At 41.8% G+C, this 19,067-nt stretch overlaps 1 protein-coding gene across 1 annotated transcript in view; it reads left to right on the forward strand.

Annotated features, from left to right (window-relative positions):
* SYNDIG1 (synapse differentiation inducing 1) overlaps nt 1–16,822 on the forward strand; it is a 58,545-nt gene extending 41,723 nt beyond the window's left edge. The window contains exon 4 of the mRNA XM_065732879.1: nt 16,375–16,822. Within this exon, the coding sequence (XP_065588951.1) occupies nt 16,375–16,533 (159 nt within the window). The 3' untranslated portion in view covers nt 16,534–16,822. The remainder of the gene's footprint in view (nt 1–16,374) is intronic.
* Nucleotides 16,823–19,067: the final 2,245 nt, after the last annotated feature.

Raw genomic sequence — 19,067 nt, forward strand, 5'->3', positions numbered from 1 at the left:
GGTGATATTCGGGTTTGGCGCATGGAGAGAGGTCAACTTGGAACTGCTTAGGGACAGGCAATAGAGGTATCAGCCTGAAAGGTTGTCCACACACTGTCCTGAATAAAGTGCTCTTTGGTCATACCTCTCTACTTTAGAGCCAGACAGGTGAATGAGTTTCACGTGCCTGTAAGGTAACAGGTTTTAGCCATTTTTTGGGCTTGGAACCAGGATCCAATGCAATAGCTACTACCCATCCATCATACTACTTTGTTGAACTGATTTCAGAAGTAGAACTTCTGTTAACAGAAGAGGACTCTGCTTTTGCAGCACATAATATGTATTTCTTTATGGGCTAGAAAAGACTTTGCCTAGAATTAATTAGGCAATTAGAACAATGGAAAATATTTAGCAACAGTTGACGCTTAAGTACATCCTTTTCAAAAAGGAAACCAATGTGTATTATTGGCCAACTGTATTATTAAAGCTGTGACCCAGTGTTTAGGGTGACACTGGTTTTATACTAATGACATATCTGCCACTCACTTCCAGACAGGCATTGCATTTAGAAGGATCTAAACTCTTCCTTCTTTCCCTAGATGCATAATTCATTTCAATATAATGTGAGTTACAAAAACTGAGACCCTTAATTAAGATGCAAACCTAGAAATGTTCCTAAATTTACTCGTGTGTAGTTGGTCTGATTTCAATACTCCTTGACAAGCAGTTATTCTGAGCACTGGCTAAAAATGCCTTATACACTTGAAGGTCACAACTACACAAATGCACATATTTTGGAAGAAAAAAATAAATTGAAATTCCAGCCACTCACCATAATTGGAATCATGAGTTTTCTCTTCTTAAAGAAACATTGCTTCTATGCAGTGGTCAGTCTGCATGCCAAAACAGTAGTCTTAACTTCAGCCAACCAATTTCTTGACACCGAAACGGTGATCTAGTAGCTGCTGGTTAATAAAACCTCATGCTGCCTCTGCCCACTAATTTTCCAAGGATGTGAAGCATCATCAAAATGTGTGCGGCTTTCTAGGATGGTGGGGACCTTAAGAAAGTGGGATATAACTGGCTCTGTAATTGTCTTCTCTTCCCTGAGCAGTTCCTTTTTAGACTGAAGGTTTAAGTGCCATTGCTCAGAATTTTTATTGGAAATTCTAAACACAATGATAAATCACAACAGAAATGTTAATGGAAACAAAGATAAATGTTGTGCATGAGAAATGCTGTCTCTAGGTGAATGTGACATGAGGAGGCTGACATCCAGTTGATAACCTTTTCAATGAGGCTCAGCTAAGGCCAGGCTTCACATAGCCCTTCCTACCAGGAAAGGGAAGTTCTTCAGTAGTAAGGAGGAAATCGAGGGTGTGCCCCACTCTCAGCTATAATTGAATTAGCCAGAGTTTCCCTCCTGTTGTTGCAGAAGGAAATCCAATATTAGAAAGGACAGTTGAAATGATGAGGGAAGGAATTAGCATTAAAGCTGAAGATCACGGCTATTCTCCTTATCAGCATATAATCATGGACTGTAGGAAGTTAGACATAGACAGCTTCAAGAGGATTATTGTTTCCTTTGTACGCTCTGCCAGCCTCAGCTGGATTAAATAGTGTTTTCCCAGGATTGAAGCTTGGAGAAATACACAGACCTGGCCTCAAAGGTCACCAACCTACACAAACAGACATGACAGGCTTCTCTAGGGAGATCATTCACAATTTCTCAAACCAGTGGAACATTCTATCCATTTAATCATGTCTGTCTGTCCCAACAGGTTCAAACCTCACACGCTGCCTCCAAGGCATCCTCCTTCCCCAGCCCGAGGCTCTTTGCAATGTTACCCAGTGCTGAATTGTGGGAAGGAGATCTCAGTCTGCAGTTTTGCAGCAAGCACTGTGGAAAGGCAGGGCCTATGTCCAGCCCACTCAGGAATCCAGCATAGACCAAGGACTTGCAGTAGTATGCACACCACTTGCCATCTGTCCTGCTGCTCAAGGCTGCTGAAATCTCCAATAGTTGTGGCTGTTTGTAGCACCTACTAGGACTGCCAGGAGGTCTTCTGGCTTCCAGATCTGTTGTTTTCTGACACCCCACTTTCTCTGTATTGCATCTATTGACACAAGGAGTCCCTCTTTTTGCTCAGTAGCAGCCTGTGGGATGTCACTGAACACATCACCTGAAAGGGTTGCTTTAAGTGGGAAATTCACTCAAGTCCTTTTCACCCTCCAGCATGCAGACTCCACAGAGCACATCTAAATCTGACTCAGCTGAAGGTTTGAAATGTCACAGAGACATTTACTTAGGGAGCTTGGAACAAAGTTATGCTGCACCCATTTCCATCAGAAGGGGTGAAGCTGTGCACTCTGCCACCTTTCAAAGTTTTGCTTATGCTGCTGCTGTTTGGCTGAAGAACCACGAGCAACTTCACTAAGCAAGAGCTGTCCTTATTATTGTACTAGAAAGAAATCTTTCCTCACTCAACAGGGTGCTTTTCTGTGGTGGAAGAAAGAAATAGAAGCAAAAATGCAATATATATTAGCCTCTGCACAGGGTGTTATTGCTGCTAGCATCTTTGCCTCTGTGAGAACCTTGTCTCTGAAGTGAAAGGGAATAAAGACTCAGACAGCATCTTGTAATAACATGGGTATCATGTTCCAAAAAGGCTCAGTGCTCAGCCCTGTGCTGTTTTCTAAGGGAATAAGTGATTAACTTAGTGTCGCTAGGATGCTTCTTGTACTGTCTGTACCTTTCTCACTGCCACCAGCATTTGCCCAGGACAAGGATCCCCATTGTGCCTGGTGCTCTACAAGTCACAGCTAATACCTTGGGAATGATAAGAAAAAAATGCATGAAACTGTCCCTGAGGATTTACAGCATAGAAAAAATGAGAGAGCTATAGAGGGAGCAGAAGGCAGAGGGGGGGAGCAGAGTGCTACTGCAGCAGTCCTTTAGACCTCTGGCTGCATAATGATTGTGAAGTCGTTTAGCACTGATCAAATAATGAAAATGGTTGTTCATGAATATTTTACTGGAATGTTTTCACAAAGGTTGTATTTCAGTCGTGAAACATGCATTAGCCTGGTGGTGCAGAGATGAAAGAACAAGAGAGAGGGAGAAAGGGAGAGGAGAGGTGAGGGGAGAGAGCAAGCTCTGAAATGATTAATTATCAAATCCCTTTCCTCATGAATGACTTACTGCTGAAATCCTCTGGTGGATAAGCGCAAGAGATATACCAGATCAGGACTGGTTTGTGCATCACTAGCACAGTCTTGCTATAACTACTCCCTTATGCTGTATATGCAAGCATTCACCCAGTTTATATCTCTGCACCCCGACCTTCTCCCGTCACTTGCTACCATCTCTGGACATCCCTCATACTCTTTTCTGTAGAACTGCTGCTGTGTGTATGAGCTGGGTCTGTTGTTTCTCATCTTTCCTCTTGGCATGAGTGTATTCAGGATAGGTGATGCACATGTTGTCTGATGGACATGTTAAAGGGGCTTACTTCTCCACAGTGTCTCTCATCCTGACAGATGGGCAGAGTTGCACGCTGTTCCCATTACCTCAAAGGGAAGGGGTCAGAGAGCAAGGAGTAAAACCCTTTTAAATCAATGGGAGTCTGCTCTGACTTCTGAGCTCTGTATTTCATGGAGCAAGTCTCCTCATCTTGCATCCTGCTGGGGCTTTTATCACCGGTGGCATATGAGTTGTGTCCTACTGCCATGTGTCAGTGCAGTCCCTGCCTCTCTGTGACAGCCCTGCAAGGCACAGGACATGCAGACAGGGATGTGTACGCAGATGCATCACCCTCCTGCTGCCAAGGGCACGGTGCAGGCAGTTGTCATTCTTGTGGCTTGACTTTCATTCCTTCAGGCAGATGCAGTGATGCCAATTAAATGGCAGGCAGTGAGGTATTACCAGATGCATGCAACAGATAGAAGAGGAAGAGAAGGGGAGCAGATTTCACCTTCTTCTTTGTACACCCTGGAATAATTTGATATTAAAAAACTTTCTCAGGTTGTTTATGACCCCTCAGAGCCTCTAAGAGAGATCCTTATTAGCAATCTGGGCTCTCCCTTTTAGACAATCATGGCTCCTGTTTGTGTACTGATGTTTTCTACTGAGGAAGAGCTCTACTCCTGTGGAGCAGTTTGTTAAAAGGGGAATGCCCTCTTCCTTCCACCAATTAGCATCCAAGCAGTAAATCTTCTGACTGGGGGCCCCTAGGAATCAAAATGATAATTGTCTTTGTACACTGATGTAAGAATTGCTGCAGCTCTGCTCCTTCTTTAATGCAACAAGAGAAGATTCAGGGAGAATGTCTGCAGCAAGCAAACGATATTACAATGTGGATATTGCAGGAGTTAGTAAGATGATGAAAGAATAGAGTGCCAAAGCTTGAGAATCCTTGACATACATGTCTTAAGCCAGTTTGCTTTCTTCCTGAGTTCAGGAATAAGAGCTAGCTCAGATGCAGGCAAGGTGCATTAGCAGGATGTTTTTGTCACCACAGAGAGGAAAATCAGCAGCTCTGTGCTGCAAGACTCATAGGGGTCCTGTGGTTATTGTCAGTCTTTTGCTTAAGGCACTGCAGGTGTGGGGTCTTGCTGGTCTTTGTGTGGTGCCAGACAGCTTTGCAAAGAGCATTTGGAACTGCTTGGCAGGTGACCCACTCCTTAGCAGCAGCAAGTGATAAAGACAGGGTGAACCAGGAACAGTGACCCAATATGAGGAGCAGAAACAGGCTACAGGGGGTTGAGGCCACACACAAGCAACCCGCTGTACCACTGGCACTCGGGATTGTATGCATGGGTACTGCATTATAGGAGGGAAGACTTTTGCACACGAGATTAGGAGCTAGAGTCTGCTGGCACGACCATGCTGTGGTGTTGTTGCTGGAGAACATGGAGTTCTTGTCTTACAGACGCTGAGTCATGGGGAAGACGGAGTAGTCTTTTCAGGGTGTTGACAGCTTAATACAAGGTTAGGCCTTCTATTTCCATGCCAACAGCACCAGTGACAAATACAAATGAATTGTTTCAGGGCAGCTGATGAACTTTCTCCATAGTGAAAAATGAGATCTGTTGAGCCCTCCTCTAATAAGTGTGGAGCTAAGTCAAGAGATGAGCATGCTCTCCAGCTGCCTCAGTGCAGAAGTGTTGATGGCATTAGTAGATGCTGGTGGGTGTGTGTGTAGGATGCCTCTTCTTAAGCGTATTTTTTTTCTCCTTATTCATTTTTCCCTATCCAAGGGTGGTTTTGGGGGCTAAGCGTGAAGGACAGAGAACAACTTCTTTGTGCTGCAGTGATTACATCACCTAGTGCAATTCCTAGGTCTCCTCCATAATATGAACTACCCACTCAAGGATAATATCCCCACTATCTCCCTTCTAGGTGCTCTCAAAGGTGCCAAAAGGCAGTGTCAGATCTGCATCCAGGAACAGTCACAGAATATCCTATAGGTCCAGGTCATCTCTCCTAGGATGATCACTACTCCATAGGAGTTTGTCCACTTGAGGCCATTTTGGCCCTGATGAAAGTTGGACTTTCCTCAAGAGTCAAGTTTCTGAAGAAACAGCACATCAGTTATTGAAAGGAATTCAAAATTGAATGCAGAACAACAAATGTTAAAGCCAAAGGAAAATTGTTTTGTTGCCTTGTTAAGATTACATATATATGTGTGTGTATGTGTTCATTTCAGAGAATAGTTGTTTGGAGAGATTTTAAATCTCGGATTTCAAAATAGATTTGGAAAAGGGTGGATTATCCCATGTCAGTACATTTTCAGGTAAAACAATACAAATCCCTTTTTGTAATCAGAAAGAAAATTTTCATCTGTAAGGTTTAGTTAACATATATATTTGTATTTAAAAGCAAAAAGAAAGAACAATGCAAAGCTGAGAAGCAAAGCAAAATATTCAAAATCACCTACAGAAAATCTTGAGTTAATTCTTACATTTATATATTTCAATTCCAGTAGCACACATTTGCGTTCAGCACATTTTTGGGTACTGCTTTCTCCCCTCCATCAGAAAGGAATGCCACATCCCATTCTCAATCCTCTGCCTGTGTTTCTTGTTAATCTTAAATTCAGTTTGACTCGTCCCAGAATTATTAATTATCCAATACTGGTTACTAGCTCAGAAGCAACTGGTAGAAGTAATAACAAATATCACACCAGAAAGCTTAAGGGATCCAGTACTTCACAGTGCTTGCTGAATACTTTAATAAAGAGTAAACAGTTTGGGATCAAGATGTGGTGCCTTGAGCTTTGATCCTAAATATGTGCAATTTTAATGTCAACAAAATCAATGCTTTTTAGTTAAATACATACAGGAGTAGAATATTAGCCTGATGGATTAACCCTTTAGAGAATAAAAGAAAATTCTGATTCAAACCAGGTGTCCACCCAAAACCAGAAGCTGCCTCCAGTGGTGCCAAAACAAATGGCACTGTGAGTTTCTGTATTTCTTTCATGATATTGTTCCCAAATAATATCCACAGTACATCAATAGCTAAAATTCCAGAGATGAATTCAGAAATGCAGGTTCTAATAAAATATCTTCTTTGAAACTGTCCCTTGAAAGAGAGCACTTTGCTGCCTAGTTCAAAAGGAAAAATAAATAGTTTCACATCTCCAGTGTCAGATGCAGCAGTGTGCAGACATAGAATCGTACTTCGTGCTCAACAGAAGTGAAAAACCATATCATTCTCTTCACTATTTTGTGGATAAAAACATAGTGTTAATAGGAGATACAACTCAATGATTTTCAGTGCTCTGACCTAGCCCCCTCTGGTTATTTACTATACAAGCAGAATGAGAGTGAGTTTATCTGTGACTCCTTTTCTCATGTTTAAAAGATGCACTTTGCTGAACAACTGAGTTAAGAGATTCCCCAAACACCTTGTTCTGCTTCGTTATTCAGTCTTAAAATAAAAGTTTCTTTGCTGTCCTGGAATGAGCTGCTCTGCAACAGATGTGAGATGGGAGAGGGCTGCAGTGTGAGGACCTCAGGTTGAACCTTTGTGAATATCTGATTCTCCCATACTCAGGAGGATTCAGAAAAATATTACCACAAAATAATAATTTTGTACATCTGTCCATCAGTCCTCACTGATGACTTTTCAATCTGTTAGCAACTTGTGCTGTAAGGTGAGTAGGGTTGCAGAGCTCCTGTAGAGGGGAGAAGAGGAGAATAAAGCAGAGTTGAATAGAACAGTTCAATTGGAAGCTGCTTACAAAGATCAAGTCCAACTGTCTGACTACCTCAGGGCTAACAAAAAGTTCCAACACATTAGTGAGAAAATTATCGAAATGCCTCTTGAACACTGACAGCCATGGGCTATCAGCCACCTCTCTGGGAAGCCTATTCTGCTCTCTAACACTCTCATAGTACAGTTTTTTTTTCCTAATGCCCAGTCTATTGATGAGGTCCATTCAGTGCTGAGATACGCAGAGAGATAAGCCTGCTCCTCGTTCAGGACAGCTCTCTTCCACCAGAGAAACCACCTGGACACACAAACTGGCTGGTGTTCCAGGTGGGGTGTGGACATTCAGCATTTCCAGCTGTGCCAGTTGCACTTTCCTAATGTCACCCCCCAAGTTAATTTAGAGTCATTTTCTCTGTGGTCTCTTAAACAAAGCTCCTTGCCTCTTTTCAAACATCAAGTCCTTAATGGGGAGGAGCAGCCTCATTCATAGTTTGGATGTTAACTTATTGCAGAGCTGGCTGATTGAGAAAGCTCTAGCAGTCTAAACTGATTTTCCTCTTAAAGCAATACATTAAAACCAATGAGTACTCTGTGTAGACACTCTAAAGCCTTCATAATTTAGTTATATTTCTTTCTGGTTGATATTAAAGTAAAAGAACTTCAGTGGCATCAGGATGCCTTTCATGAGTCTGGGTCTACTGCAGATTCTGCTTTTCCTTGCAGAATCACAGCACTTCTCCATTTCCCTGTTTTTGCGTGACATACTTCAGGAAGAGACGGCGTGTTAAACCCTACACAGTCTTTACCTTCCTTGCCCATAGGATTTTTTACTACCTGAAAACCCAAGAAGAGCATTCTCTAAGAGTATCCATCTCAGGTATTTTCCTCATATCCCATCCATCTCAGATACTTTTCTCATGTCCCACTCTACATAGTCCATCTTGGAGCAGCAGAGTTCTCTCTCCACATCAATCACATCTCTGGTGATGCAATCTTTGTGTCATTGTGTCTGTCTGCTAAAACCAATTGTGTCATATACATTGCCTCTCCAGGAGAGGAAAGGAAAGAGCATCAAGATTGGAAGAAAACAAATAACTGATGAAAGAAGAAATACAGTTGTGTGGTTTTATTCCCACCACTGTGTTTTTTGTAGATTTCAAGGAAGTGGAAGAAATGGAGAAGTGGAGAAAGAGTTGTCACTTGCGGTCTTTATCACTTGCTCTCTGGTGACTGTCTGAATGTGGCTGAAGCCACATCATGGCCACGTCTTAAAGATGAGTAAATATGCTCTCTCTTTCCTATTCTTGTCTCCTGCCATGAGATGTGGATCACGATGCCCAAAGCAGAATCCCTCTCCCAGACAAATTGACCCATTTATTGTCTGTTCTCAGGGTGGGAGGTGGGGGCCAAGGGCTGGGATCCTCTCTGGCAGCACTGGGCAGCACCCCCTTTCCTCTGCTGTGCGACATATGTTGTCAAGGAGAGACCAGGGCCACTGCAGCAGATGTACCCACTGACATGATTTTCTTCCCATCAGCAGCGAGGAAGGGGACTAGAGGCAGACAGAAGGGAGTGAAACATATACAAGTTACACCAAACAAACCCCAAGGCGTAACAAATTGATCCCAAATAGGAGCCCTCACCTTGTGGCTGGGGATTGGTGCCTATTCTTCACGTGGGACTCTTAGGTACCTGGACTGGTGCAAAGCCATATGCCATCTTCATGGTTTTGAGAGTGATGTCTGAGATCCAGAGTCACCATTTAGGGCTGAATTTGTCACTACTAATTTGCTGATAAACATAAATGGTGCTTAAGTAGGTGTGTTCAACCTGTAGGCTGAAGCCCATGGGAGCTGTGTGGGCACATCTGTCAGTGTGTGTAAACTAGGATGCTACCTTCCCTTAATGGGCTTCTCACCACATGCTACCTCCCTCAGATCTTCTCCTCTTTTATCACAGAATGGCAAAGACTACTTGGGGGCTGGAGACAAAGTGAATGGGGGAAGATCATCTTCTTTGCCATAAACATACAAGGATTCAAATTCCTGTCTCTGGTAGGAAAACAGAATTGCCCTCATATCACTGTCTCATCCTCTCAAGTGCAATCAAATGAACTGCTGTTGCTGGGGAGCTAGTCTAAAAACATCTCTCTGCATTCTGCTCATTCAGGCCTTTTACGCCTGCTGTTCTCATTATTATTCTCTTGTTTTTCCAAGTGTCGAAATCTCACTCGGACATTTATAGTTTTATCTGCACTTGAATATACAATCAGACGCCACAGGCAGCACCAGCCGGGGGCTGAATCATGTCCTAGCCTACGTCATATTTCCAAATTCCAGAAGAAAATATTGATACCAGAATGATCTAATGGCTCAAACCGAGATGTTATGAAAGTTGATACACAGAAAAGGCAAACTCGTGCTAGTCTTCATTTACAGCTCCTTTTTCTCATTCATGCACACTTCTGAGCCTTCCTTAAGCTTCCAGGAATAAATGTTCCCAATACTTCTCCTTCTGTGAAAACAGCATCAGTCAATTAATTGGTAGTAAAAATCCCTTTGCACAGTTCTCTTGTTTTCACTTAGCTATCATCATTCAAGAGCTTGATGGGCTTTTGTTCAAACTGGAAGTTCCTGTGCTGTTACAGGGCAAAGAAGATGATGCTCACTCAATGAGAAATGATATTTAAAGGACTGATTGGAGAAAGATTTGGTTGAACTGCACTCGGAGTTGAAGCACAGCACAAGAGGATGCTCCAGACATAAGATGCTCACCGTTTTCTTTCTTACTGCCTTTTCACTGCTCCTGCCTCCAGCATGTTTTGTTGCCTTGCTGTGCAGTCACAGTAAGGAAGGAGTTAGTAATTCAGAGGAAAACAGCAAAATGCACACTGTGGTGCACTTGCATCACACAATGCTATGCTATGGCCACTGAAGATACAAATCTGTTTAGTAGAATGAGGCAGGTTCATGATAGAAAGAAATCCTCAAAGGATGAGTTTTCATACTGACTTTTGTTTTGTCACTCTGAGCACTTGAGACATCTGGCAGACCTCTGAGCAAAGCAGCAGCAGCTGCTGCTTATACCAATTTATCCCTTCTCCAGATGTCAAGAAAGTGCTGTTGACATCCCTGTATCATCCTTTAGTCATCATTCCCCAACCATTCATGATATCTCATCATCATCTCACATAGAACATTGTCCTTATAAGCTATTCCAAGTGGATCTTGGTGTTATCAGTGATATCAGGCTATGGTCACGATCTTGCACTTTCCATCTTCTAAATGCTCAAGGTAGCGTTTATAAGAGAGTTGATCCCTCTATGAAGAAAAGCTATTAATTCCAAGGTATCTAATCTCTACCTATCAACACTGGAGCATGAACAGGGATCTCCTGGAGATGATCCAGCAGTTGGTTTTGAACATGGCTGTCAAAAGGCTGCATCAGCCTGTGCTGGACACCTGTCTTTGAGAGGAAAAAAACTTGGGCATCAGCAGAAATCAAGTTCAGCGCTGAGTCTGGGAGCTATTTAGTCTATTTAGGAGTGCCTGCATTCAGGTGATGCCCACTGCCTGCAGCCTCCACAGTAAGTTCCAGGCAGGGAATGGAACTTTGAGACTTGTGTCCATTTCCTCTGACAGCTTCCCAGCAGAAATAATGGAAACCTCCAAAAAAGTCCTTCAGTTTCTACTGAGCTCAAGTTTCTGTGTTACTGTAGATATTATGGAATTTGCAAATACCTGACAGAGTGAAGAACCATCTGTCATTTACTTGGACCACCATATCTGCCTGTGAAGCTGTCCTAAGGGACTTGAATAGCCCTGTTGCTGTGAGAGAGCTCTTCTCAAGCATGAAAACTCTTCTGCCACGTTCCAGCCCAAGTTTCTGATGCCTGCCAGCCCCGAGCATTTTTGCTGCTGACTGGCAGTCATGGTCCAAAGAGAAACCCTGACTTCATCCTCTTCCCATCTGTATCTTTAGTAAAGGTTAAGGAGTCCTTTTCTTGCCCTCAGAGAAAATAAGTGGTGCAAGTTAGGAGATGGGAGATATTATTGCCCAGAAATGTAAGATTAGAAGGACAAATAGGACAAGTCAATAATAATGACCAGGGTCTTTCCTAGAAATGAGAGTAGAGGAGAGGAAAGCAGAAACAGCTTCTGTATAAGTCACTCCTTGTTCTGTGGCATGTATTTGCACAGCACTTGAAGTAAGACTCTCAATCTGGCCAGCAACTGTGTGTAACCTGCACATCCCTGTTCCCTGCTGGATATTTCACTCCACAAAATGAAAATAAATCCTCCTGCCACCTGATCAAATATGTCAGGATTCCCTTTTCTACCACATAGGGCCAGTCTTGCTCTCCAGCCTCAGGGAGATGAAGTGGGATTAATAAATGTGATCAATGTGTTTCTCTTCTCCAGATACAATTTATGATGAGGTATTATGTGAGTATGATATATGAGTCGCTGTGGGATGCAGCAGAGTGTTTTGGCCTTGCATCTGTAGAGGTACAGTATCCATTTTCCCTCAGTCCATAAAACATGCAGCCCAGAAACATGATAAATATGTTTTGCAGAAGCTCAATTGGGAACTCCAGGGAAGTTCCTTGAAAGTGTTTCTAAACAGGAAATTAATTTTGCTAGCAAAATAAAGAAAACTCTTCCGAGTCTCTGAACCCCTTTTTCAAGCCCCCATTTCCCACCCCTGCCCTTTTCCCAGCATACTTCCAAAGCCTGCTGGAGGCAGGTGCTGGCTCTAGCCCATTTTCAGCTTTGGACCAGCTTACTCTTCATGGCAGCCTATGTCCATAGCTGGGAGGTCAGCAGTCATATCTGGACATCCACAAACCAAGAGTCAGGGTTAGTCCAGGGATATAAACCTTTTGTGAGAAAAGTATGTCATCTTTTGGCTGTGCAGTAAGGGAGCCTGGTGTTGATGTGATGAATTTTTCCCCACTCATAATTCATCCTGTCTCTTGCACTCATCCCGTACTCTGTTTATCAAACCTGTTGGTCCCACTGCTGACCAAAGACTGCATTAAATTGGTTCATCAATCATCTGTCTGTCAGACACGATCTTGCCAAGAAAAGGAGGAAATGCCATAAAAGTCCACAGATGATATAATTCTGATTAGGAAAAGTGCTTACTTCTGCACCCACTTTTAAGCTCATTAGAATAGCTGTTTTGAAGACCTTACTACTTAAATTAAGGCATTTATCTTGAATACGATTTAGTGAATCAAAGCCTTTGCTAATAGGGCATTTGGATCTTCATTATTGCACCAGTCTTTGACATATTTAAAGGGAGATTACAAACAGGAGGGAATTATGCAGCTAGATAGTGATAGATAGCAATAGAGGGGGAATGATTTTAAACTAAAGGAGGGAAGACTTAGATTAGGTGTCAGGGTGAAGTTTTCACAGAGAGGGTGGTGAGGCACTGGCTCAGCCTGCCCAGAGAAGCTGTGGATACCCCATCCCTGGAGATGTTCAGGACCAGGTTGGATGGACTCCTGAGCAGTCTAAGGTGTCAGGTGGCAGCCCTGCCCATGGTATGGGGTTTGAAATTAGATGATCTTTGAAGTTCCTTCTAACCCAAGCCATTCAATTATATTACCCTCCAGAGTCAGGAATGATGAGCCAGTTAATATCAGCTAAGTATAGAGCCATGCTTTTCAGGGGAAGGAAAAAAATGAAAGCAAATATTTTATCACCTGCTTCAGTGAGATGAAAGCTGGCTCTGCCAAGAAGAGCTCTCAGAAATCCATTTCCAGAATGGATAATACTGGGTGGAAGTAGGTTAGCAAAAGCCCCAGTGGTCTGTGTTACCAATCTCCATCTTTAAATAGTGGAAACACCTGGATAGATGCAGGGACTTAGTCAAGGCTTCTGAGCAGACTGTGGTACATGTGGCACTTCAACATGCACAGAGTATGTCTGTCATAAGCACTGTGGGCTGAACCTGAGATGGTGTTCTACAGTGAAAGTGGAAACAGCATCATCCTGTCTTGCACCATTTAGGAAGTAGTGGAGCCCCTGTCCCTGGAGAAATGTTGAAGAAATGTGGAGATGTGGCACTGGTGGACATGGTTAATGGGCATGGTGGGGATGGTTTGGTGGTTGGACATAATAAATTTAGTGGTTTTTTTTTCCAACCTTAATGATTCTGTGATTCATTTAGATGTCTTGGTTTCTTTTTAGGTTTAGTGAGCATTGTTTTCACCTTCTTGTCTTCATTTCCTACATGGTGTTTTCTAGAGCACAGTCATCCTGGGCATGAATACTCCCAAATGCAGTGTTGTTTCTTTACTTCAGGGCTAGGCCATAAGCTATTGGATAGCTGCTACTAAGGGACTTTCTCAAAGTACACAGTGATACCAAAGATCCTCATTTTTTGTTTGTTTGTTTTAAATTTAAGCAAATTGTTTATTAGTTGCCAGATGCTAGCCTAGTAAAATTGGCCACAATTGCATTTTGTGTAGTAACTGTTTTCCAGAGCTGCAGAAAAGCTATAATTTGCATATGGTGATACTGGGGAGTAATGAGATTATCTTAGTAATTTGAAAAACAACAAAGAATATTCTTAGCCACACGTATCTCTCAGACTGGTCCTACACTAATGGAGGGTGGTTTGCATGTTGGTGACTTCTCCATCCTATTGGAAATCTTTATGAGTGGACTAAAGGAAGAACGTATAATTATCCTTCCCATGTGTCCTTATTAATACTCTCTGCACCCAGAATTGCATATAGATTTGATTTTACTAAATCACAAGGTAAGCATTAGATTAAAAGAAAAAAAAAAAAAACTTGCAATAGATAATTTATTAGAAATTGAAATTTCTGTGGGAGCGTGGGCCTGTTCCTTATGCAAAATCAAACTATTTCACAGTGACAGAAGCTGTAAAATTCAGAAACTCTATGGCAACACATGGTTAATGCAAGACATCTGGTTTAGGCTGGTTTGAACATTTTAGCATGGAGGTGAATTTTTCAGTACAGGTGCTATCCTTTCACAAAGGTCAGGACTGTCCTCAGTGAGCTTAACAATAAAATATACTGTTCTTTCTGAGCACATTTTTCTCTGTGTTGAAGATTCTATCAGAAAAAAAAAGCTATTAGCACCCAACAAATTCAGGCTTCTGAATCCCTTTGGGTTGCTTTACGTGTCATTTTTTGGTAGATCCAACTTGTTTATTGAATCCATTCAAGACATAGTGTCAGGATTTCAGATTACTTGACATTTGGGCTAATGGTTTCTATTGCCTTTGAGTTTTTGTCAATTTTTAAGTGGAAAAAGAAAGCTGGCTGAAAGCTGTGTAAAGTTTCTTTTAAAAGTGGTCTGTCCAAAACGGTATAGAATTTTCTGTAACATAATGTGACACTTCAGAAATGTCAAATTGAAGCATTCCAACATTCTCAAACTTTTATTCCATTTTGGGGATTGTTGAAACTGTTTACTTCTGTTTATCCAAAAATACAAGTTCCTTCAGTGTTGTGAATTTGCTTTTGTGCCTGACAAATCCAACTTAACTCCAGTGAATAGGAGCCTCTGTTCAAGGCTTTTATTAACTCTTTGTTGAATAGCAAGTGCTTGGAGGGTTGTATAGCAAGTCTTTGAGGAGAGCTGAATGACCAACTCTTTGGATAGTTTTCTATGCTTCCATTATCAAGACTTTCAAGCAACCCTAATAAAAGTGTCCATGATCCTCAAAGTACCAGTGCTTTTTCCAGAAAGGGTTCTGCTTTTGAATCTCTGAAGGTCCTGAGCAAGATACTGGTGGGGTCACCAGTCATCCTGGTGAGGGGCTTGCCTTTACAAAGTGGATAGGATGCCTTGCCCATCTGAATTGAAGGACATGATTCTAAGTGTAAACCTGAGAGTTGTTTACATGCTGTTGTTTGGAATTGGTCATCTTCCTCTTGCCTACAGCCTGGTCCCACTCTTTTAGTATGTATTGTTTAACATTGTTTCTTCCTGGAACTTTTATAAGGCATTATGCTTAAAAAATTAGGTTGATGAATGAGACGAGACAGTTCTGATAAAATCATTGACAGACAGGCCAGAAGCCTTTTTGTCATCTTGGAAGCTTGTCATTTGGCTGCCATAAATCTCCCTGAGTAGCAAGATAGTAAAAAAAGATAAAAATAGAGTAAAAACTGCCCAGAAACTCAGATGACACTGAAGCAGGAAGTGTCCCAACAAAATGATAGTTTTTGGAGAAACACTATTAAGCCGTTAAGAATTCCTCACTCATTGTAACAAGGGAACAAAGACTGTCTCAGACCTTAAGGAGCTCATATGCTTTCAAAAGACCTTTCTTGTAGGTAACAGTTCTGCTTCTGCCTCTGGGTAACCCTGTCAATATCATACCGCTGTCCATAAAAAGACATGCTCCTTTCATCATGCCTTAAGATTGAGAACCACTGAGGCAGTCTTGTCAATGAGTAGATCAGTTCTGCCTAATCCTGCTTTTGAGCAGCCTGCTTTGAGCAGGGATTTTGCTTTTGTTTTGGGTCATATTCTTGAAAGTGCTTGGAAATGGGATGTTAGAAGATCCAAGATTTGGATGCATCTGAAACTCCAGATGTAGCTTCCTGCAGGGGCCATCCAGTTGAAGTCAGTGTGACTGTGGGATCACCACAGGAGACAGTTCCAAATTAGCTCAGATCTGCTTTCTATGGTCATTATTTCAGCTGTATTAACAGGCTGTGACTTTGTGAGGTTTATTGTGCACAAGCCTAAACGCCTGACACGTAACTTTGGGAACTCCATCTGAACAGGTTGATTTCAAGACATGGGTACTCAAAGCTACATAGAAGACACAATGCCCTTACCAGAGCTTTGGATCAGTCTTGTAAGCAGATCCTTGGCTCACAGCCCATCTGCCCACTTTTCCAGGAAAGGCTGAGCCATCTCAGGAATCAATGTGACACATAGTATTAAATCCTACAATATGTTTAAGCTTAAAGGCACTTAAAAATACTGCTTGAAATGCCTTTGGTACTGTCATCATCTTAATTGCACAAATAATCTAATTCAACTAAAATTAGCTGATTTCCAATCAGTTTGCTGACATATCCCAGAGCATGTTTCAACCAAGAAAAGAGTATTTTACCTTCATTTCCAGATGAAGCAAATAAATATGTTTCACTGTTGCTGTTATTTGTCTTGCAGACAAACAAAGCTGTAGCCAAGGGAGACTTCCACCATGCAAGCTCCAACTCCCGGCGAGCACTCTTCCTTGCTGTGCTGTCCATCACAATCGGAACTGGCATCTATGTTGGGGTGGCTGTGGCTCTTATTGCCTATCTGTCCAAAAACAATCACTTATGAGACTCAGGAAAGGGGGACAACCAGCCACCCAGCACCTGCACTGCAGAACTCCACCGCAGATCAGACTGCATGGTTTTCCAAAAGGATCCAGAGACATATCAACACCTGGGGGCAGGTACAGGCTAAAGTGGGCTTGTGCATTACAGTAGGGTGGGAAGCTGGCTGAGGTTGGGATAGCTGCTGTGTCTGTGATGCACAAGTCCTGCTTCTCTACATGAAACCTTGTGGAAAGAAGGAAGAAGGGAAGGATGAAAGAAAGAAAAAAAAAAAAGGAAAAAGAAAAGAGAAAAAAAAAGGAAAAAAAAGAAAAAAGAGAAAAAAAAGAAAAAAGAAAAAAAAAAGAAAAGAAAAAAAGAAAAGAAAAGAAAAAAAAGAAAAGAAAAGAAAAGAAAAGAAAAGAAAAGAAAAGAAAAGAAAAGAAAAGAAAAGAAAAGAAAAGAAAAGAAAAGAAAAGAAAAGAAGAGAAGAGAAGAGAAGAGAAGAGAAAAGAAAAGAAAAGAAAAGAAAAGAAAAGAAAAGAAAAGAAAAGAAAAGAAAAGAAAAGAAAAGAAAAGAAAGAAAAGAAAGAAAAGAGAAAAGAAAGAAAAGAGAAGAAAAGAAAGAAAAAAGAAAAAAGAGAAAAAGAAAAAAGAGAAAAGAGAAAAGAAAAAGAAAAGAAAAAAGAGAAAAAGAAAAAAAAGGAATTAGGGGAGGTGTGGATAGGGGTATTTTGCCTTTGCCTTCTTTGCAATATGGGGTTTACAAGAAGCTGGCATACTGAGCTGTTCTCTTAATACCTTCTTGGTGACCTGAACTTTGCAGCCAGCATGAGCTTGTGCTTTGCTTGCTTGTTGAGCATGGCACTGAGATCTGGGAAAGCATGGACCGTGGCTGGTTCTCTGAAAGAGCAATATAACAACAGGAGGAAGAATATGTTTTGTTTTGTTTTTTGAATGCAGGACTCATTTGCCTAAGAGTGAATCAGAGACCTAGCATAGAACAGTGTTGTCCACTCTTCTTGTGTTGGTAGGTTTCTATGGAAGATAAAAAGGAAATAAACATATTTTTTTTCTTTCCTTTCTTTGTTTTTGGATTAAGATGTGACCCACAGACCCAACCAATGCAGAACAGCTGATGTTACAGCATGACTTGACTCTGCAGACTTAGTGTGAGGCCAAAGTAGCATGGAATCCATTGTACAATGAATTCCTCCATCCAATCACGCCGTGATAACAGCACATGCCCATGGCATATTGCTTATCAGGGTTGCTCCACCCTGTTGTGGAGACATGCATAGCAGCAAATGCAAGAAACATGGGGGGGGAAATGCCAACTGGAATTTTAAATTGCAACACATGGAAAAGCATGGGAATTAACCTGGGAAAGGAATGTGTCATATATTTCTGAGGTATTGCTCATACCCAGAGCATAGACGTGGATTGCTTCGATTACAAGCTCATGGCTCATCCATGGACCAAGGGTACAGAATAATCATGGATGTCTTGAAAGAAAAGTAATGGTATGTTGTAAGGGAACCGAGCATTGTCCTTACACTGACTAAAACAATGCATCTCTTTTCTTCTTTACTCCTTCCCCACAGTCACCCTTTTATTTTGTTGTCTTACAGATGTATGATATCATCCCAAAAAGGATTTATGTGTATAGACATATATGTTTCTGTTTATGCTATACAAACTGATTGAGACAATAAGCATTTTACTGCTCACTGCCTTATGTTTTTACCAACACCATTTATTTGTTCAAAAACCTTTGTGTCCATCTCATTTATTTCATGTTTTGCTCTGGGACAATTGCTTTCCTTCTGTTTTGGGGCTGGCATTGTTTTGGGTTGGACTTGACTTTTTTTTTTTTTTTTAGGGGGGAGGAGAACAAACACATCCAAAACTATTTTTCTGCTGGTTATAAAGTTTATTAAAACACATGGTATACAGCTTCTGATGCTCCGTGTGACACTTTCTTTGGATGGATGTGAAGTGTTAGACTGAGTGAAACCTGCCACAGTGCACTGAGTTCACTTACCTGAAAAAATACCCATATGGACTATCCCATACTGACAAGAACTGGAAATTCTGATGATTTATTTAACTTAAATGAAGAGATTTCCATCTGGGCCTTTTCCCTGCTTGGGAAATGTGGAAAGCTCTGTTGCCCTGACAGACTCAGCTGGAAAGAGCTGAATGGTGTATGATTCAGGATCTCATAAGATATCTGAGAGCGAGAACAGCAAAAACCAAAGGTGGAAGTGATGCCTCGGGCTGTCCGTGACCTTGTTTGACCTTGTTGAAAACTTGAGGCTGGCAAATCCAGGAAATGGCTTTTCAGACGCCTTTGGGGGATTTCTAGCCACTTTCAGAAGCAAAAGAGAGGAGGGTTTTCGTATAAATGGTATCAAAAGTGTCTGCTGCTTAACATAGGAGCACTGCTCTGAAATGAGGCAGTCACACTAGATGCAGTCTGTTAGAGGCAAGCAGCCTGCACGACACACACCACAACTGTCGCCGTAGGAGTACCACCTCCAAACCACTCTAGGCCAT

Source organism: Cyrtonyx montezumae, unplaced genomic scaffold (genome assembly GCF_038088225.1).
Source record: "Cyrtonyx montezumae isolate F1298 unplaced genomic scaffold, pur_monq_1.0 scaffold_0, whole genome shotgun sequence".
Lineage (NCBI taxonomy): Eukaryota > Metazoa > Chordata > Aves > Galliformes > Odontophoridae > Cyrtonyx > Cyrtonyx montezumae.